At 38.1% G+C, this 23177-nt stretch overlaps 1 protein-coding gene across 8 annotated transcripts in view; it reads right to left on the bottom strand.

Annotated features, from left to right (window-relative positions):
* The window catches only part of LOC125760592 (trafficking kinesin-binding protein milt), an 85544-nt gene that overhangs the window by 52471 nt on the left and 9896 nt on the right, over positions 1 to 23177 (bottom strand). For 3 of the 8 annotated variants that reach the window (XM_049420862.1, XM_049420863.1, XM_049420860.1), the window contains 2 exons: positions 17529 to 17697; positions 15553 to 15762 (listed from right to left, as the gene is read on the bottom strand). In XM_049420862.1, the coding sequence (XP_049276819.1) occupies positions 15553 to 15762; positions 17529 to 17580 (262 nt within the window). In that variant the 5' untranslated portion in view covers positions 17581 to 17697. The other 5 variants (XM_049420859.1, XM_049420853.1, XM_049420855.1 and 2 more) reach the window with 5 other exon arrangements.

Raw genomic sequence — 23177 nt, 5'->3', positions numbered from 1 at the left:
GAAGGGAAATGCAAGCTTTAAATACATTTGAACTTCTTCAAAACCTGATTTTTTTTAAAAATATTGCAGAATTTTCTTATTTCAACATAATTACACGTAAGATTATAGGAAATTAATCTGAAATTAAGACGAAAACATTGATTTTATTCTAGCTCTAACAATCATCAATTCTTATCGATCACTAACAACGGAAGCACTGTATCGAATTCCAACTCCTCAGGAAATTCTTAAAATAGCCTCATGGATCACCGTTCTCTCTAGTCCCATGAGACATTGCCCTAACAGTTTTCGTTTTTGAGTAAACATTACCCAAACATAATCACAAACATTCGGTAGCACTGGACTCCATTCTCTTGGCATTCTTCCTTCCCTTCTATTCACATTTTGGGATGAGAAAACTATTCTTGTCTGACTGAATCAATGCATTCTTCTATTACGTCAGGCATTTTCAAGTTCATCTTCAAGAAGCAAACTTTGTTTAGGATTGATGAATTCTTAGATGTCTGTTTGCACATGGCAAAGGAAATAAGGGCACCTAAGCAAAGAGACATAAGAAACGAGAACCAAACATGGTCCTAGTGCTAAGAACTTCAACCATTAAAAGAATGCAAACATTGGCGTTTAGCGGTATAGCTTCCAGTTGTGGGGCATAATACGGACGCTTTGTCGCCAGAAATTCAAAGAGCTCATAAACACGTCCACGGGAATAGCTTATTTCAATTTATAGGTCACAACTGCTTCAACATCATCTTCAACATAAAGCGGAAGTATGCACAACATTAACGGTAACGTTTTTATGTTTCGTACCGCCGAAATACATGATCATTTACAAACAATTAGGATGAAGAAGAGAAACAACTTGCATGGAAAAAAATGTCTCAAGTGCCAAGATTTAACCTGAAAAATAATAATCGTCTGTCAGATGATTCGGACAACACTTTCTTCCGCCTTCCAGGGTAGGAGGTGCAAATTATTCAACCACGAAAAATCATTAACACCCCTTTTTCTTCCTGGTTATTCTTCGCCGATGGCCTGAATGATGGGTGTGTTTGACATTTTGAAGAGCATGACCATTTTGAAAGCCCTTTACGATTTCTGAGGAAGAAATGCGCATCCCTTCGTCCATTAAAGAAGTGATGATTATTTTACTAATTGTCACGCTAGGTATCCGGGGAAGGGTAGATAGAGTGTAAAGATATCTATTAAACATGACCAACAACAATGGGCTAACGGTTATGATAATGGAGGGGAGTTTGTCAAACATGTAATTGACATCATTTTTGCCGTGGTAAGGGGTTTTACTTTTTCCTCCGTGTTACCCAGTGGAAGTGTTAAGTTCGTTCTCTGCTAACCCTTATTTAACCCATTTTATCTGATTGTAGAACATCTCATGAAAGCTTTTGTGGATGAATTAGTTGACACCTTTTTTAAATTGTTGAGGTTGGTTGAGTTTAAAATTTATGACTTACTTCCAGTAATAAATTAAGATCATAACTATACATATTTATGATTGTATTAAGAAACACCAACAGAACAAAAAATGGTAAAATGTCAAACACAGGACAGAAAAGTAAGAAAAAAACAAATATTAAAGCTATAAGCTACTAAATTCGATCCACGTATAGTAACATTGTTTATCAGGTGAAGTAAATATAAAACCAAACAAACAAACAAATTACAAGCAAACGTGACATCATATGCCACTTGAAAATAGGAATGAATAAAAAAGTAAATAAAAACGTCTTTATTTATCGCAGAAAAAAATAAGTCTTTCCAACCTAAACTACACAAGATGATTTGTCAATGTACTGTTTTGCAAACAAATACATATATCAAGAGAAAAAAATTTGCAAAGACAGCATCATACACAACACCTCGTAGAGGGTTTTGCTGGCAAAGTTTTGTTTACTCATCAGCCTCATAAGCACCTTCTGTGATCGTTTCTGTGTGATTTTGGGATTGTTTCATCGTTCATGCACAATAACAAGCGTCACCAATTAACGCAACAAAAAACACAGCCCCAAACATCAACCGCCAGTCAGATCCGAGCCCCACACGTTCAAGGGTAACTTATTATCTTAACCGGTGGCATTAACACAATGTCTTCCCTACGCCTTTCAACTCTTAGGGTGGCAGAGGGGTGGTTTTTAAAGCGTGATACCATAATCTTATCGGCGACACACGAACAGTGATAGTGTCTCATGTCTGGGAGATTAAAAGAAAACAAAATTTCTCCTCAACCTCCTTTCCTCAGCCCTCCCAAAAACACCCCCCAGCATGCATCTGGATATGCCCGCTGTATGCAAGAAAAGGGAAAAACTGGTACGTGATCACCGATTGAGATCGAGCAAGAGAGTGAAAAAAAGGGAAAATTACTTAGCGCTACTACAAAGTGTATGCGCTTTGGGCCGTTGCCGCCAAAGCTTCTATTTTCCAAGCACGTGGCGCGCGGCTCGATAGCAGCAAAACAAAAAAGGGGTTTTCCTCCAATGTGCGGGTGGGCGGCTGCTGGGTGATCGTTATGTTGCATGATACAGTTTGGCTTTTCTTCGTGCTCTACCTATTTCATCAACACCCGCACTTTGGTGTTTAGATGGCAAGTGCTTATTGGTGTGTATTTTACTCCCTTTTTTCTCCCAACCCAAACGCCACCCGAATGCATGTGTCGTTTTTTTTTGGCTCGATTGCATCGACCAGAGTGATAGCGATGGAACGCAAAAGGAGAACGTGTGTGGTGAATTTAAGGTGGAATCGAGTCGAGCCCCGAACGGCAGAAAAGACCTCAAGAAACTCCAAGGCCACCAGTTGTGCTTGGGGTAAGGGGGTAGGAGATGGGGGGGTGGGTAATTTTTTCCCTCTCATCGGTTGGATGAATTCAACCCCGTAAGCCGGAGTCGAAATTTCTTTCCATCGGTTTTTTCGTCCTCTGAATTCGGAAAAATCGACTCCACTCTCGCATAGCTGCACTTTCCCCGCACGTACGGTGTGCCGGCGGATGGTGCTCGGGCAAGCAACAAAACCAATAGTCGCCCAGGTGGACGGGCGTGTTTCGGTTGCTACTGCCTGAAAAAAAAAGATTTACTTCAGCCAACGTGATGAAATTGAAAATCCAAAAACAACGACAAAACTGACCATCACGTGGGTGGGGGGTGGTTTTGGGGAAGCTTACAATGACGTTTGTGGTTTATGTTTCAACGCGCTTTCTACGCGATCGAAAATGGATACGACACGCACACCACACCAATGCAATGGACGGCACGCGAATGTTCGCTTGTTGTTCGATTGTGATAATGACAGCAATCGTCCGCCCCAGGAAGTGGATAACATATGGGTGGTGTGAAACAAACAATGGCGCGACGTCATCTCACGGGCTGTATGTCCTTGATAAACTGCCGTCTGGCTAGCGAAACTCTCCAGAGAGTTGGATGCAGTTGAGATGAGCGATGAGAAAGCGTCCTGAAGGAACTTTATTCCTTGTTGCTTAATGATGCTGCTACTGCTGTTACTGTTATATATTATTATACAGAAAATCAAACACTTTCTTCTACTAAAAATGTAAATAAATGATTCCACCGTTTTCGACTTCATTTCACAGTTTTTTTACACTATTTAACACAGAAAAACTTTTCCGACAAGGATTCCTCCTGATACCGAAATACGTAACAGCTAGATTTTCCTTTCTCTCGCTACTCTTGCTATGTTGCGTTGTTGTTGCTAAGGAGACGCAATTGAACACTACACATTTTCCCGACCCTTTTGTGTTGCGTCTCACTGAGCGTTGGAAAACCCAACTTCACACAACTGCACACCAAAAATTTGTCAGCGCATACGTTTTTACTTTTCCGCTTGTATTTTCACTATCTTCAGTGGATCTTCTTCGCTGTTGCTATTTACCACTTTAACAGTAAAACAATTTTCACATTCTAATTTTAATTCTACCGTGCACTTTCTTGTTTTGCGGTTACTTCACACAACCGTCCCGTCGTGTTCGGGAGGCGTAGTTTGTCAACGATGGGGAAAAAATGTATCACCGGAAACACAGATCGATCGGAAAATAAAGGACCTATGTGTAGGGCACGAAGTAACAACATTCAATCAATCATACAGACAAAAGTACACCCGAATGTACAATTTAGTGCACCTCGTTGTTTTCCGTACCACACACACCGGCTTTTTTCCGCTGACAGGAAGAAGCGCGTTTTAAAGGCCTCTCAAATGCAAAAGCCGAAACGCGTAAGTAAGCACAAACCTTTCGGAACGTGCGTCTGAAGGAACTGCTGCCGCCGATTGGATTTAACTGAGAATTTCTATAAATACTGCATTATGTATCACATGATGGTTTGTCGCGGCCGATGGAGACGCAAAGCGGGCAGTGGTTGGACAGCTGACGAGACAAATGCTCAGCGGCTCCACGAGGAGCACCCGGTCCGTGCACAACGCACAGGAGATTCGATTTTGACTCACGCTCTCGCAACTTCGACCAGACGGCAGACGAGCTGACCTCAGCAACTACACGCACGCCCGGCCCAACGATTACACATTACACATCGCGTTACATTGGTATCAATGTGGGTTTTAGAAGGATTGACCACCGGCGGTACACGTCGGAAACACGGTTGGTCAGCCGGGGAATAGATTTATTCTATCACCACTATGTGAATCTGCGGACCAACATTCACCGGATGTTGTATCCGAAAACAGAACACTTACACCAAATCGTAATTCAAACACGGCGACATAGACGTTTTTACAGTAATAAAAAGAATTCGATCGGCTTTAAACTAATGTAAATCCTTTTTCACAAGCGATACAATTCTAACCACGTACGTGGTCATTTAAGTCACACCAACCGACCGACCGACACACGCTGTTCGAGAAAACAAACTAACACCGCGAACAAAAAGGCGCCCGGATCGACGCATTCCAATCGCGCTCCCTTCTCATCGCGGTTGGTCAGGGTTGAGCAAACCTTTTTGAAGGGTGAGATCATATAAAATAAAATCTCGATTTAAGCTTTACTCAAGTTATTCGTTTTTGAAACATACAAGAACATAAATTATTTATTTTTAAATATGATTTTGAATATGATAGAATACGAAGCTAAGTAGGAAGTATAGACTTCTTTTTTCATAACTGAACTTGAATCAAGATTTTTAGGGACCATTTTTACACCTAGTTAAAAGGAAATATATAAACCACAAATTATAAGACTACAAATTGTACGAAATTGGAAATTATAAATAATATTGTGCACGCTGGATGGTAGATTGTGTGGCTTTGCCTAACCCTGATGGGAATTTTTTCTCTCATTTTCTCTATCTCCATGCTCTGCTATTTGTGGGGCCGGCACCACAAACACACAATTTTTTACTTCTCTACGCGACCATAAGGTTAACCTCATTCGCTTCTCACTCTCTCTTGCATATTCAAGCACGCATCCTGTCGAATGACACAAGCTCAAATAGTCAAAGGTGTTAAATGGTCGCCGAAACGATAAAAACGATAGAAAGACCAATATCCGATCGTTTCCACTGATACCATCGCAAACATGCTTCTCTCTCGTGGATCATTTTGATATCATTTAATGAAACCATGAGAAACTCAGCATTCAGCAGTGCTGAGAAGCGAGAGAAGAGTAATACCAGAACCAGCTGACTCAACATACAGCTTCGAGAATCCGAATTCCGTCGATGGTTGAAAGTGCACGAGAAGTTGTGAACATGTGTTCAACTGTCTCATCGACGCGATGTGAAATTAATTGTGACCGAGGAAATGCAATTTTTTTAGTCAAATAAGAAATTTACGCAATGGTATTGTAGTATTTTCTAGACTTTTAAAGGCAGATGCAGTTGAAGAGATGTTTAATTCAAACTAAACGGTTCTAAAGTGTATTGTAAACAGAGAGAACATTTCCCTTATGTTTCGAGAGAATTTCAAGAGCAAGAGAGAATATGCTCTAACACACTGAAGAAAGCATACACATTCCACCAACATTAATGCTTTCTTATCAATGCTCACGAAGACAACTTTAACACCATACTTCAAATAAGTTCGGTTGAACATTTCAATTTCGTTCTGTGTTTGGGATCTTTGTTACTAGGAGGCTTACAACACTACTGCGAACATGTCTGTACAGATCGATTACCATCTCATGGGAAATGTAGGAGGCGAATGAACCCAAGGCACGTGATCTACAATCCCTCTTGGATCGATTCTTACAAGACACTCCAATCGATAGTGCTGAGTAAACATTCATACCAAAAACCGGTCCCCGGCATGAAAATAGTAGAGAATGCCGATACCAACCAGCATCAGTTTGAAGGTCTTTTGTATATAACCATTCTAGGGGAATGCGTATACACATGAGGTAACAGGAATTTGTACGACGAAAACCTCCTGCGGTGAGTTTCCGAACAAAATCCAACATTGGGTAGTAAGTCAGTTTTGGGCATGGAAAGGAATTTGGCACAGCCATGTGTTTTGGGAACAGTTTTTGCAATTATCTTCGCCATTCTACAGCAATGTTCCAAGGTGGCAGAAATTGAACTCTTGCCATTTTTTTTCTTAAAAAAAGCGATTTAACAAAGGAAATGTGTATCTTTATGGTAGACATGGTCTCTGTACACAGAAAATACAGGAGCGTACATTCAATGACCTGATTCAGTGTTTTGTTTGTACAGAAGCACCTCAAACGCACCATAAAGATCGACTAAAGAGAAGATATATGACCATCCTTCTATTCACGATGCGTAACTCAGACGCCACTCCAAACGTTGTTCTCGATCTGTCAACGTTAACGTCAAACTAGCCACAAACCATCATAACCTCATTGCCGGAACCAAAGCCGGGTGGAGGTGGGAGACCAGAAAAAAATAAACGGTGAATTTATGATTTAATGTTTCCACCACACAAAACCGACGTTGCCACGTGAATGATGAACAATTATTGAAGGTACGAGGGTTAAAGGTAGTTGGACGCGGGCTGGAACTTCAATGGACAACAGCCCACTTCCATTACTTACTTTTGCGTGTGGAGCTGAATGTGATGTGTTCAGCATATTTAAATTTCTTTCACTGACTCTGTAAACTCGACTTCTCTTTTCTCTCTTCTTTTTGCTTGTCGAGAACTGGCGAAGACCTTCAACAGTACCTGCCTGACGGAGACATTAGTCATTGACACAGAGAGAAAATATGGAAGTGGCAAATAAAAACACCCTTTTCCGAAAGAACCGGTCTTGGATATCGATGGAATTCTCTACCACCAATGAACAGATTCATAAATGTGCATCAACTTCATCCGATCAGTCAGAGAGAGAGAACAGCGGTGATTCATACCCGCCGGCATAAGCAGTTGAGTGGATTCGTTTCGTGATGCATCATCGCCTCAGCAAGAACTTTTTTTTTGCTGCAACCGGCTTCTTGTTGGATTCTTTTATTAGGCTTTCCGGTACGAATGCGGAATAATAATTCGTCTAGCGTAGGAACGCTGCATATCTCATTAAACATGCATTGTTTGCAACATAACTCACGCCCCAAAAGCTATGTTTTACCAGCTGTGCTCCACAGCAAAAATGCCCTTCTTCGTCCCGATAGTTCTACGTCTAACGGTCCTTCTTCTTTACGTGCAGTTGAACGCGTGAAAAAATAGCATTTTCAACAGATCACTTACCATCCAACATTGGGTGCGTGCACCATGAAAAGGTATTATGGGTTATTATGATCATGCACACATACCGATCGACGGTTGCAGAAACAAACTGGGTGCGTTCTTGAGTTGTTTTGCACAAAATAGGCCCAAAAATTACTTCTAGGTGCTTGTTTTGACACATTTTGTTCGATCCAACCTGGCAATTGGAAACGTCCAGAAATTTAGTTGTTGATGGAATATTTACAATAATTCCAGCTACACCAGAGATATTTTTTATTATCACTTTCAAATAATTTATGTAAACACATTCTTCTTTATGAGGTGCTTGCACGATATGGTGTGGAGATAAAACAAGTTAACTTCTGCTACTCTAGCACTATATCGCTACCACTTGACCAGACTTTTCCAAAACCCACTAGCTCCACTTATCATTAAGCAGAAATTGCAACAGGAACGCAAAAATGCAATATATAACGGTGTACACACTCATCGTACACCGGTGGTCAAGGGCTCCGGGCATAATGGTGTGCTTTTTCCAGGTGTACATGTTACAGCAGCACAAAAAGTAGAAAATCAAGTGCAGTATGAAAACACGAATAGGAGAGGTAGCTGCAGCCATAAACACGCCTAGACAAACCGATCGATCAACAGGTTTGGAAACTGGCGAGTCTGAAAGAATGATCTTTCTCTGCGTGTACACTGATGATGATAGCAATATGGTTCATTATCTATTAACTTGAAACGGATACGGATCTGTAGCATTGAAGGTGGGAGAAAAACTATCAGCATGTGGTGTTGTAGAACATCAAAAGGAGAGAGGCAATGAAATCGTAAATAGTAAACTATTTTAATCGTTGTTCTTCGCTGCTGGTAACCAAAAGATAGCAACTTTCTTTATTTACTTTGATGATTTTACGTCCAAGTAGTACAATGCTTAAGCGAAAGCTCTTGGTTAAAAACTAAAAGATATAAATATATGAAATGCATAACCCTACGACCACATTTAAAGTTTGCTTTTAAGGTCGAAAACCGTACAAAACAGCTCCATCTTCGTTCGTCCCGGTGTGAGCGCGCGCGCCATCGCTACGTAAACGCGAAAAAAACTTGCAACGCAAAAATTGGCAAAAATAGACAAAATTACCAATACACACGATTTTTCCATTGCTGGCGAATGATCGCACCGTCCATCTGTCTGTCAGTCAATGTAAAATATTCGTGGCCCAGGAACGCAAACGCGGCCTCATAGCTGATGGTGTTGATTTTTCGCTATATTTAAGAGGTTTTTGCGTTTGGTTTCATTTGTTTGTGATGCGAATGTTAAATAACAACGATCGCCACCGTCGAACAACGATTGACAGTCCGAGTAAGTGTTGAAAGCTAATAGGCAGAAGGTGAGACGATGATGATTGGTGGTGGAGCTGTAGTAATTTTCACATTCAAAGATACCTCACGTTTTTCGTGGCCAATGCCCGAATACAAAATCCGTGTGTTTGTTGGCATCTGTTTGCATTGTGTGTCATAAAGCTGATGATCGCATCCGCTGATCGCTTTAGACAAATTGCTAGACAAAGAAATTGTTCCACAAAGTGTTTTACTCATTTTATTATTTTTTGCGAATCTTAATAAGCGTTTTTTTTATTGTACCATCCACTGTATACGTAACTACAAGTGATTAAAAAATTAATTTAATTAAAAAATTACAAATTTAGTTTAAATCTTTTCTCACAGTGCTATTTTTATCAAAATGTATCACTTATTTCGATAAACATTTTAACCTATTTTTGCTTTACATTTAACGACAATGTTCAAGTGAAAAACCTTTCAAATCCGCCTGGACAATGCACACTTTTAACAAGCATTTAATCCAAACAACGACAATCATAATTGGCCTCAAATTGTACCCAATTTAGGGTAAGCGTCGATATCAAAAATACCCTAAAAAATGACCGTGGGTGAATATTGTGCAATAGGGGAGGCAATTTTCTGTTTGGTGTACTTTTCCAACCCTATCCTCTCAACGGGTCCAGGCATTTGAGATTAATTTTGAGTACAAGTGAGAGAGGAAGACAGCATCGTACACTTACAATGCCAAATTATCATTGCGCTTCAACTGTGGGCGAACATTGATATCTCAAAGTCAGTACAATGAATTCCGGGGAATACATAACAAACAACCACAGTCATAATGCAGCAGCTGTTCGAATTTAATATTTGATGGCAAATATAGATTTTTGAAGTTGAAAGAAGATGCTTTAAGGTATTCAATATTTACATATAAATACCTATAGAACTAGAAAGACGTGTTTCACAAAGTGTAAGCTTTAAAGACGAAAGCATCGGGTGTCATATTATATTTGAAACAAAAAAGTAATAATCTTGAAGTACCTAAAAAACAAACCAAGAAGCCCTTCATGCTTCACTTGCAAACTAATTGCTTGAGTGGACATTTTGACACCGTTTGACATAATCCATTTTAATACCATTTGCTCAATCGTTCTGCCCTTAAGTAGAACACAGGATTGGCCGCACCTATTACGTTATACAGAACTACGCACAAGAAGCCATAAAAGTACCAGATTTATAGACCTGGTTTTACATTGAACAGTGGTAATAACCGAAAACAAAAGTAACAAAAGATTTCTTATCAAACACGATAAGGTTTTGCAAAAATTACTCAGTTGCAAAAAAACGAAAGAATTCGCGAAAAAAGAAAAAAATTGGCACGATAAAGCTTGAACAGGAAATGGTGTTTCTAGAATGCATTTCTTATCACGTACGGCACATTAATGTTGTTAGATAAATGTTACAATGATTGACAAAAAATTGCATCCATATTGGCGTACGTGATGATCCGAGGTTCGTTGCTTATCATGCGATTTAATCTATTTATAAAAAATCAACACAAAAGCCTAACAATATCTATCACTGAATGGAAATCATGTGCGATCAACAAAAGCTCCCATTTATCATCATTTCATTAGCGCTGACCTAGAAAATCTAGCTCAAAACTGGCATACCCTCCATTTAACAGGATTTGTTACACAATGTTCAAAGGTAGGCGGGAATTAATCGGTTCAGGATAATAACCACCGGATGGGATATTGGTTTTTTGTTTTCCGCTTCTAACAAATTTGTGGAAAATTTCTACCCCAATGAAGTCATCAAATCGTGAGCCATGGCTGACGGGAAATGAAGTGTTCATAACGATCCCACGATGGAGGTTATTTAAGCCATCAGATCAGAACTTCCATCATCCGTCTTGCACGCATCCGTGGTCAGTGGTGTCTCAGACAAAACAGGGTTAATACTGGACAGGATTTGTACCATGACGGAACAAGTCGATCGTTCAAGATGCATGCAGGGGACTGGCGTAACTGCCAGAGCATAATTAGGCAATACCTGTACCGAGTATCGTTTGGGCAATTGTTTCCATAGTGCGGTGGACCTGATTGAAACTTTCAGCATCGTTAAGCTTAAGGTCCGGATTTAGCGGTACTTTTGCGTTGATCTACATCACATTCTTTTTTCCAATTTATGGTTACACCCATTCGGTGGGATTTATTTCACAAAGTTAATCATCCGTTTAACCGCTTCATTCATTATTGCTCCCCCCGATGGAGTATTTCATACTTGATGCTCTTGAAAGTAAAATGTACAAATTATTTTCTATTTAGCATTTGCAACAGCGTAACAAGGTAACTACGCAAGGGATTACAATGCACTTGGAGGAAAACAAAGTAGTTTAAAGATAGTTAAACTAACATCATTTGATAAAAAAGGGAAAGAATAGTTCGACATCACTTATTACGCTGATTGTGAAGTAAGCGAAGAAAAAAATGTATAATTTTAATAACAAAAACGAATCAAAGCAAATTACGAATGTGGACATTTCCTCAACAACTGTTGCAACATCCACTAGCGATCAGTCTAATGAACCGGAACAAGTACCTTTTTTGGCGTAATGAGCAAATTGTATCACAAACAATATCCATCATGAATCGTGTGTGATCAAAAAGTAATGGATAGAGTCGTGTAGCAAACAAATTACACCATCTTACGCTAATTATGGTGTACGTAAAGTGAAACGATCAACCATTTCGCCTTCCCATGGGACGAACTTTGCAAAGAATCTTCATCAGGTATACCATTAGTCTGCCGTTGGGACCTGCTATTTCTTGGATGCTGAGGTATAATAGTAATCAAAATACGAATTCATTGATTGTACAGTTAAACAAAAAATATCCACCACTGCTAGCTATATAGCAAAATCACGAATAATAAAACGATTAAAACTAATGAACCATTCTCATCGATACTTTAGAAGAAGCCGCAGGAGAAAAGCAGTGGTTTAAATTATTCAAAGAAGGTTATTAAAATACGTTACGTACATTGGTTGCTGCCGAAAAAAGACAAATACTATAATTATTTCAGATGCTCACATTGACTCTCATACGTGACTATCGTTCTCGTGACAGTACGCACACGCTTTTCGTGAAAATAGATTGGAACATATCCTAAGACGTGCTTGAAAATTTAATAACAATATTCGTTGTTTTAAAAATGACTATTAATTATACTCCACTCGTCATGTCTAAACGAAGGTTTCCTACGCCACTGAAAGCGTACTTTCTAATTCAATTCGGTTCAATTGCAATTCTAGTTTAGAGACGAATAAAAAAACTGAATTTTGAAAACCATGGATAACAGTTCTCATAACTTCTCACAAACCTCAAAAACAGTTTTCAAAATATGTGTCAATATCAATAGTAAAACCAATGTTTATTGCTTAAAAAAGATCGATATTTTCCAATCAAATTAATCGTTACTTCATGTGCAAAGGAAAAAAAATCATTGCTAGAAAAAAGACTATTTATGCGCCCATTAGCTTGCATTGAGTTTGCCTTCGATCGAACGCCAATGTGAGGTGTCCCTAGGGTCACGCTTGGATTCCTTCAATTAGCTGTCATTCAGCAAAAAAAAGAATGTTCAAACGTTACCACACTAACTAGACTTTAATTTCCTTCTTTCATGCGAAATTAACCAACGTTGGCTTTTTTGTGTTATACTAAAGACGCAACCATGAAGCAAAGAAACACGTAGACAAATGTTTCCTTTCTCCGTTCACTGTGTCTTCGTTTGAAAAGTAACCGATAAGGAAATTAGCCTATCGATTGGAATGCACATTTCCTGTACCATTCTGATGGGTAGAAAAAGTGGTAAAATGTAACAAAAATTAAAATTCACTGTCAAATAGTTGACAGGTCGTTCGTATTCTTTCACACTTGTATACTTTGGAGCTTAAAAGCAAAGCGATGATTGATCGTGCTACATCTTCAAATCGATTTCATCGGTTACATCCTCAATCAAACTGAGAACTATCTAGTTCTAGGTTAAGTGATATTAGTAATTTGATACAAACGAATTTTACGATTACAAAATTATGCAATTTATGAACAACGAATTGAGCATAGGGAAAAATCAATTTCATATTTACACGGTCTTTGTCGATTCTTGTAAAAGAACAGAATTTATAAGATAAATAAGCAATTTTTGAACCATTGCAAGGTATTTACATACTGAACTATTAATATAAATAAAACAAACTTAATATTACCTTCCACTTAAAATTTCACTCAATTTTAAATCATACAAATAGCATAATACACGTGCCACATACACTCACTACCTTCATTGCGAACTTACACCCACTAAATGTATTCTTCTAGTAATCATAACGCACGAAATGAAAATGAAAAACACGCACCAAAAGCGAATGAAAAATGACCATGAAAGTTATACTTGCGGAAAATTACACTAAATGATTTAAACCATCCTGGTTTCAGGTGAAAATGGAATGAAAATTCATCCCACAACACCAAGCCACTGGGTCAGTGGAATTTTGAGCGTGGAAAAGTGTTGTCTGACGTCGGGCACTTTCTTCAGTTGTGCGTTATATTTCGTTACTTCAAATCGGATTCATTTTCATCGCCCACGGACACTAGTGTTACTTATGCTGCACGATAAATGAGTTATTGTAGCAGCAGTTGAAGGTCATCCTGCTGACAATGGGCAACCCTTGACGCAACGTAACGATAACCATTAGGGTTGCCCATTAAAGACGGATTGTCATAATCGACCAAATTACCTTCCATCGGGAGCGTTATTTCTTAACCATTTGAAAAAGGGTTGCAAGTAAAAAGCTTTTTTTTTTGTTGGAAACTTCCCACGTCCTGATGTGAATTTAATTTTCTCCATCTTTTCAATCTACCGAAATAACTCACGCATCAACGAAGGTGAATTTCTATCAAGAAATGCGTCCTCTAACGAAACTGCACCTTTGAGCGTGGTTTAACAACAGAGGGTTAGGCGGAGTGCGCAAAAAACCTCGCGAGCTGGTCATTTCTTAATCGATTTCAGTAACAACGTGTGAAGTGTCGCGCATTAGCGCCAGGTATCTGTCAATTTTACGATGATGACAATGATGGTCGGTGCAAATGGAAACGTTTGCTTTGGTGTATTACCTTTTCATCATCACTGTGGGAATCTAGTGTGAAGGTTGGCCAGTGGAGTAACTGACGATGAACTGATTGAAAGAACCGTCATGTATTAAAGATGTTCTATGTATCACGTAGATTGTTTCGGAAACCAGCATCATTTGTGAAAAAAAGAAATATTAATTTGAATGAAATAGGAAATATTAAGGATCGCCATATAAATTTTAAACTGTGAAAAGTTCTCGTGTATATGAGATATCAGAAAGTCTTAAGAATGACAATTGTTTGCGGATTCGTTTACCAACAATCTGTGAATCAGTATTGCACATTTCGCGTTACCATACTGAAAACTGTGCTTTTCCGGCCGTGATCAACCAGAGGTGACCGATTAGTTACTTACGCTGTTGAATCCAAATCCACTGATTAGCGATAATAGTAGATCAATAAATTATTAATATTAATTTTAAATTATGAATCAATGTTCTATACTTTATATCTCCCGTACAAAGTTCTATATCCGGAGGAATCACAAAAAAACAAGATCGCAACACACAAGATGTCCGATATATGGACAATATTATATTATAAATTAATCTTATTCTCATTTCAAAATAAATTTAAAAATAATCAAATGGCCATATTTTATGTTGTACGTTTATTATGTTACAACAATCATTATTGATTAAATTGAAAATTTCATCCCAAAAAAAATAGTACTCCATTTTCTCTGACCGAGAATTTTGAACCGAATCAATATTGATAATGGAAGAAGACTATTTTGTTATCAGAACAAGTTCACATCTTACATTTATAGGCTCTTTGCAACCGGGTCCACCTACAAAGTGCAAACTGATAAGATAAACAACGTGACAACACTTACCTTGCAAACTCGTGCACGATGACGCTCGCACGGAATTGAACAGGAAACTTAATTTTGCAACAAAAGGCTTGTTGTCTATAGTATTAAATATTTATGTGATTGAGTAATTTTGAATTGAAGATTCGTGCAGTTGCACCAAACAGAAGAATAATTATAAAAAGTCAAAAAAGGTTGTTTTCTTCTATTTGGCTGAAAATAACATTTCCCTTTACAATAATTGGATTTTACCATGTGATCATCTCAAAAAGATAAAAAACGAATATTTGAATGATTGGTTTTTGTTTTCTTTCCATATGAGCCACAGCTCGAAGCAGCGCCATCGGGCGGAAAGTTCGACAAACACTTCAGCCTATAGTTCCATTGATAGCTAACAGAGGGCTCTTGCAAGGCGCACCGCGTTTCCGTTGTGGTTTGTGTCTCTGCCGATGCGAGCAGATGGTCCACAAACCGTAGGGAAAAAGAGTGAACGCCAGCCAAATACAAACTTTCAAAAATAAACGGATGTGTATTTATAAAATGGATTCTACTTACGGAAATAGTTAAGCGCTTCCCGCGTCTGCTCAGTCGTCAATCCGAGCCCTTCCGTCGGTATTGGTAGCGCTGGATACTGCACGAACCAATCTTGGTTTTCGTAGCCCCCGAATGTGGTAGTCGTATCCGCCCGGATCTTGTACCGTGGGATTTGCTCCTCGAGAAGGGAGAAAATCTCCACCTCCGGTAGATCGTCGGTACTGCATACTTCTGTGGGGGGAAAAGGTAAAAGGCGTTAAGCAGGGCATTAAAGAAATAGGACAATTACAATATTGCTTTACCGATCCTATTTTCAAAACAATGTAATTAACAAAAAACATAGAATAGAAAATGTGAGAATTTAACAATTTCTTTAAATATGTAAAACTAATGAACAATTGAAATTTACAATGAACATAATTTAAGAACTTATGCGTGTTTGGTTGCTTTTTTGTGCAGTTACCGGAACTGGGGAGACCATGATGTCCTATTTAGTTGGACGGATTACGTGTTGAAAACTCATTGATGGACAGCAGCTGTTTTTAGAAAACAGCTTGTTCTACAAACAACACGTTGCACAGATATAATCCGAAAGCGGTCACTAATGCATCACGTGGCTCAAGAGCTGCAGGGAGTGTGCAGCTAGTTATTTCGAAAATATGTAAATGTCGTTCAGCTGAAATGGTGCAATAAAAACGAAAGAATGCGTTTTGTGCCAGCATATGAAAAAGCAGAACTTCCATATCGGGCGTATAACAACTCTTTTTTCATTAACTGATGAATGTCTACTTTAATACATTTAGCTAACAAATTTTGAAACTGTAAATAGATATATTGTTATCAACCATAATCAACCCATTCAAAGTAACAATTCTTGTCTGCAATTGTTTTCTAGAATTCAAGAATTGATTCACTCAATGGACATGATTCAACTGCAACGAATACATTTTATCAGTTCTGACTGGTAACCACTTACCATTACCATTATTAAATATAACGCTTATCTTCAAACAAGGTGTCTATAAAACAATATCACACTGTCCTACAAATTGCAAATAGTTGTCTGTTTCCTGTCGCTGATTGCAAAGCATTTTCTTTCGCACTGATTAAACGTCCACACCGCTTTCGTCGGTTATGGAGTTGGTATTTCATACTCTCTACTTTTAATCAACACTTGCCAACTTTACAAAACACGGACATAGCAACAAACAAAACTCTACAACGGATCATCGCTGGTCCGCATCTCTCCGTTGTAATAGTAGCGGAATTGGAGCATAACATTCGGTGAAATTGAACACTTGTCGCAGGTCATCGGAACGAATACAATCATCAAGCTAGAGTTTATCTATCTTTACATTCGATTGAGTTTTGAGTAAAAATTGATCTTGAGCTTCGATTGAGCCCAAGGATAATCGATTGCATTGTGCCCTAAAATAACTTCAATAATAATTTCTCCACTTACTACCAGGAGCCGAGAGATGAAACAGATAATTTTCCAATATTACATTTTCCAGCACGGACGAGTATGCCCGGAGTGTAGCGATATTTATAGCAATTCATCATGCAAACCTCACTAGGCTCCATCGGATGGCTTCGATCTACACATCAACACAACGACTCTCCATTTCGGTTTGCAATCATATTATGTCGAAACAATGTGCCTTCAAACTTGAACGTTTTCGCCACCGCTTCTGCGGTTCTGCATATTATTTCCAAGCCGTATAAATTCATTCACACATTTTCACATGCTGTGCGACACGTTTGAAGGAGTTCGAAATGTACGCTCCGTCCCCAATTGGTCACAATTCATGCGCAGTTTGCTGCTGAATAAGCGAAAGTTATGAATAGTCCATCCAGCGTGGTATGGAATTGACCAAACAAACAGGTGATGTTTGTTTGCCGAGGTTTACTGATATGTCACCAGAAACAGATGGAAGAAACTATTATTTTATCTACGCTATTGTAGGTAAAACCGAACTCTTGATAATCATACTCACCAGTTATGCATCCAACATCTCGTTTTTCTGTTATCTTAGAGGCCTGCTGCATAAGCAATCGCTTGCTTGGCAGCCCTGGCAAATGCTTTTCGATTGTCGCCTGAGTGTTGGGGCTCAGGGGAATCCTGGCCCCACATTGTGAGGCAGCCAGTTTGGATTGATACTGTTCCTGTGGAGGAAAAAAAAACAAAAATCAATAATCAATTTTATTTGATTCAAAAGCGCAAAACCTTGAAGAGAAAAAAAATCGTAATGCATTTCAAATTTCTTGCAAAGCTACACTTATTGCCAACACAGCATTGTATTTAATTTATCCATTTCTTCGTTCACATTGTACGTCCCCAAAGTCAAGGTTATGTTTGTTGTCAGTGTTAATTTGAACTTTAACCTTTCAATTCGTTGGCGGAATTAACGAGATCTCGTAGAGTGTGTCATACAGCTTTCCACCCCACTAACACATAATATCATTCCCAACATCATGTAAAATTATGTCCATCTCGTTAAACACTGCTTGCCAGTTACCGTAGTTTAGTGCGTGTGAAAAGGTCGCAAGCAAAAAAAAAAATGCTCCGTCCCACACCGAAAGGGCAGGGTTATCCCATTTCGAATGGCCAAGGTGTCGAGAGAAATGGGTATACGAATTTCTTCGTCGGTGACATAATTAGCCGTCGGTTGTAATGGGGATTGTAAATCCGCCGAAAGGGAAAAAGCTTTACATAACTAGCAAGCCATTGAACTACCAAATCCGTGCTACCAAACGCTTCAATTCAAGTACAAAGTCCATGTGGCAGTTTCTCACTGTTCGCCAACTTTTGGCGTCGGTCGTAACGAATTAAAGAAATGCGAATTAAAAATATCGTACAACTTTTACCACGCTAACGAACTACCAAGCTGATAGGGCCCGTGAACCACCCCATAATCAACGTGTCTAAACAAACAAACGGCAGAGTTGGGTGAAATTTAAGGGGTGATAAAGCAGTTTGCATGGTTTATTTATTTATTTTAGAATGACATAGCTTGGCACGGTTATATAAATATACGGTTCTTAAATATAAATAACAAAAAATGTTAGATTGATTTTTGTTAGACTATAATAATAATCAGAAATGGATCAACTTTAAGCGATCAATATTTTAATTCATTGAAAGTTCATAAATTAAAATGATTCTACTGCAGACAATATAAGACAATTGACAACAATTTTTATTTGATTAAAATATTAATTAGAACCGGTGATTATTCCACCCTGTCTGTAAGTCACTGTCAGTATGTTCCGAACAAGAAACACCTCTAAACATACATCATTATGTCAAAAACTAGAACACATCTTTCAAGATCAGTGTAAAATAAATATTATGCAGAAGGGTTACCAACATTTTACATTACTCATCTCTCTACTAAACTCCTGACAAAAAAAATGTTTCGTACAACAAACTCTTCATGAGTTTGGCAACGTATCAATGCAACGCTGTGCCAAAACCCATTTAAACAAAACGAACTTTAGGTGTCAAACACATTTGCTGTTCTTTACTTACACAACCGTATGAACTATTTCATTTTACTGCAGAGAAGCAAACTTTTTTTCTCCTGTGTCTAGTCAATGAAGCGCGTAACGGTCAAAGTATAAAAATAAATCCAAAATGCAAAATCATAAATCATAAAAAACGTTACACATAACTTGAAATAGTTCATGGTAGAATCGGTTATGCAACTTCTAGTTCTACATCAGACGTCAAGCACGTGGTTTGACCCTTTGAGACGACGCGTATCGATTTTTATACCTCCACCACATTGGGTCAGGTCAGGAGTTTAACGAACCCATGGCTACTTCCGGTGCAACGTGTGCAATAGTGCATAATTTATTCCACAGCCGTTGAAGGAAGTAATCAGTTTTTTTGCATCAAAAGCACGTATTTTATTTCTATTTTTTGCTAAAAACAATATAAACTTCACACAAGACACATGAAGAAATTCCTCCGGGTTGACACCCTAGCGATAAGGTTTTCACCAGTTCGTGATTAAAATATTAAATGCTTGCGATCCGGAAGGATTATACGACAAACGGATAAACATGCATTGCGTACATACAATTATCTTACACTAGATACCGACAAAAGGGATATTTTGAATTTAATTCCGTCCAAGCAGACAGACAACAACATGTGCGATAAGGAACAAATGCAAAAAAAGAGTTTTTAGTCGATTGATAAAATTTCTGAGACCTAGTAAAAAATTAAATTTTAAATGAATAACAAATACAAAATTCCAGGCCGTTCTTTATGAATAAAAAAAACAAATACAAAATTTTGTAAAAGATTTTGGATTAAAAAAATTAAAATATATTTAATCTTTCTAAAGACTTTGTAAAGAAGAATCGTTCTAGCAAATGCCTGGCCGTTCTTAATAAGCAAAAAAAAATCTTTTGACCGACATGGTATTCTCGACGACAATGCGGCTGAACGGTGAACTTTATATGTAAAGATTGTAAGATTTGTTTTAAATTAGTTCTGAGTCCTGACGGTTAAGTTCTCGAGGCAAACAACATTTCATGAAATGTACAAAATAATATTTTCCCTTTCATTGGCAACATTATAAAAAGGTTTCCGGATGCAAAAATTAAAACGAAAGCTTGAGCAGTATAATCATCCCTGAAGTTTCTACCAACTAACTGTTCGCTGGTTAACAAACTTAAGATTCTTCTCAATAACTGTTTTTAGCTAATTAAACATTGTTTTCAGTGTACATGAAAAACAAAACAAACAATTAGCAACCAACAAGTGTGAAGAGAAACGTAGCACTGCACTGTATAGTGCTTCTCGTTACAGAACATGATAAAGCAACCTGCCCTCACGTCCAAAGATCTGTTGTTAGCAGAGGAAATAAAACACATTATAACTGAACATTAATTAATCGACTACTTGCAGTGAGTTGTTTTTGGTTGTGCTCCATTGTGCAAACTATTCGGTCTAATTTGTAATGGACTTACGCATAGTGGCGAACTGTTGAGAGTGTACCGTTCCCGAAAAAATCCAATACATATCGTGGCCTTAACGTAAGCGTATACGTTCACAGACTGGAGCATACCGGATGATATTGGTTTGTTTGCAAAATTTCATATCAATTTAATCCATTCCTCACTTTTGAACGATTATTTTTCGCCATTGTGTTTGTTTTTTGCTAACTTAAATCACTTAATTCACTGCACACCAACGTACACAAGTATTTTCCTTTTCATCTGGTCATCACTATCCATCTTTCCTTCGACAAGGTTTTTTGGAGGAAAAGGAAAAACACAACAGGGCAGTGCAAACAGCTTTGGACCACTTCAACGCAAACAGTTACACCTTAGTTACACAATATGTTCCGTTTTTCTTGGCCGTAACACACGCTGAGCTTCTCGGCACCCAAGAGTACGGCAGTGTTAACCAGCGAAAATCGAACACTAATCGAAGCGAAACGAAACTAGAGCAACAGCCACGATCAACTTCAAACCCATTGCCGGGGTAAGACGCTGTGGCAGGTTGGATGATTTGTTTTGTTTGTGATCTCGGGTACTTCTTGCACCGGTGATGTTGTTGTTTGGTTTTAGAAGAACAGCATAAACAGGGTTTGTAAATATTTTTCGCAAAAAAGTGTAAATTATTGTAAAAAAAACTAACAAACACACTCGAGAACAAAACAGTTGAAATGAAATAATATTTCGTTTGTTGCAATTCTTAAAAATAATAGAAAATCTAATATTTACTTTAAGATAAACATTTATTTAACTGATTTAACTGGAAAATTTCATTATTTAATTAAAAATTAACCATTATTATATATAATTGGTGTAAAAGAAATATTTTACTTTGGCTCTCTAGGGTGATCTCTTCTTCAATTGTTAGCCATGAACCCCAGCATCCCCTTCTCATCACCAACGACTCCCTGGCTTTGTTAGCACTGTATTAGGGTTCGCTTTGTTAGCAAGCAAGTCGAGGAAATTATATCAATTTCGCGACCACACGCTCATCTCGGCGGGCAGAAAAGAAAGAGACGATCGCGCCTGTTTAAACGATTCGTCATGAGGATCACCACTTTGCCGGTGTTACGCTCTGACGCCAATTGGTCGCGAAGTTTCGTTAGCAAGATGCACTTCGTTTACGTTACGATGAATCAAAATAGATCCACCACTTCGAAGCCGAACACCGTGCAAAACCAAACCATGGTTTCTCACATTGCGCCGGAAGCGTCTATAGGCAGGGATGAAAGTGGGCAAAGGTACTTGATTCGCACCATCAACAATGCAATAAATCTCTTCAAGTAAGATAGTTTGATCGAAATCGAATTGAATTGAGTCATGTTTGAGAGATTTGATAGAAATTGAAACACATTGGGAATATTTTCTTTTCAACTTTGTTCGAACCTATTCTACTTATAGTCCGCCATCTTGAATATTAAAAAAAAAGACATGTATAGTATATGTAAAATAAAAATAGATAAAATTGAAAATTAAACTAGACAACACCTTATTAAGAAAAGAACTTATTTTTAGTTCGGCAGAAAAAAATGATGGAAGATCACCCCAATTCTCACACTTTAATTTTCATATGCTCGCTAAGGATATGAACTTGAAAGTTGAAGGAATGCTACTTTTCAGTGCCAGTTCGTTCGTTAGATAACTGGTTTCGCACGATATAACCTTATTCGTGACTAGCGTTAGATGTCCCAAGTTCTATACGCCAGCAAAGTTCGCCGTCTGTCAGCTTAGAAAGCGTTTAAGAAGGTATTCTCAAACATCACAGAAATAAAACAAACGAGCGAGAGTTCATAATTAACACCAACTCTTCCCGTAACGAGCACAATGTGTAAACAACATCGACAAACGAATTTTTCTTTCGATCGCTAAAGTAAAAAAGATTCAACCTTTGCACGACTGAACGGCCATCAAACGTAACATCGAACGTCAACGCCATAAAAAAGTTGGGAAAAAATAAAACGGACCTCGCGCACATAATAGGACGTAAGAAGTGTGTACATAATAAAAATGTTTTAGAGATAGAAAGGTTCTTCAAAGTGGTTTAAATAGAAGAATATTAATTTATAAAAAATTAACCGAAAATTATTTCATTGGTAATTCATTTTATATTAATTTTGACCATGTTACATTGTTATTTGATTTTTTTGTATTATTGTCATGATAGTTTTAAATAAAACCAATCAAAAAGATTTATACGGGAAACGGTATATTATTACATCATCAACATTGTATCAAGCAGCATAACTACATATATGCAAAACCAAAAGGAAAGGAAAGCAACGAAAGAATGGATGAATAGTTGGAGCACAGAAGCTCGAAAGCTGAATAAATTATATTGCACAAAACAATGCACCACCTTCGTTCGCATCGCAAAGATGCATAACACGTGCAAAAAGCTTAGTATGAGCAGTAATAGTATGAGCAGCATTAGGGAAAACCCTTTTACAGACCAACTGAAACCGAACATAGCTTCATGCATAGCATATTTATTACATCACACAAACCTCATGCTCACGGTGTTAGTTGGTTTGTGCGAGAAAATCGGAACAAAATTGCGGCCAAATTTTGTTAATGAATCGTTAAAAATAACTAAAACACCCGCTAGTGTATAGTCTAGAGAGGTTGGCAAAAAA

Source organism: Anopheles funestus, chromosome 2RL (genome assembly GCF_943734845.2).
Source record: "Anopheles funestus chromosome 2RL, idAnoFuneDA-416_04, whole genome shotgun sequence".
Lineage (NCBI taxonomy): Eukaryota > Metazoa > Arthropoda > Insecta > Diptera > Culicidae > Anopheles > Anopheles funestus.
Note: the sequence above shows the minus strand (reverse complement) of the source record. Positions and strands in the feature narration are given on the sequence as shown.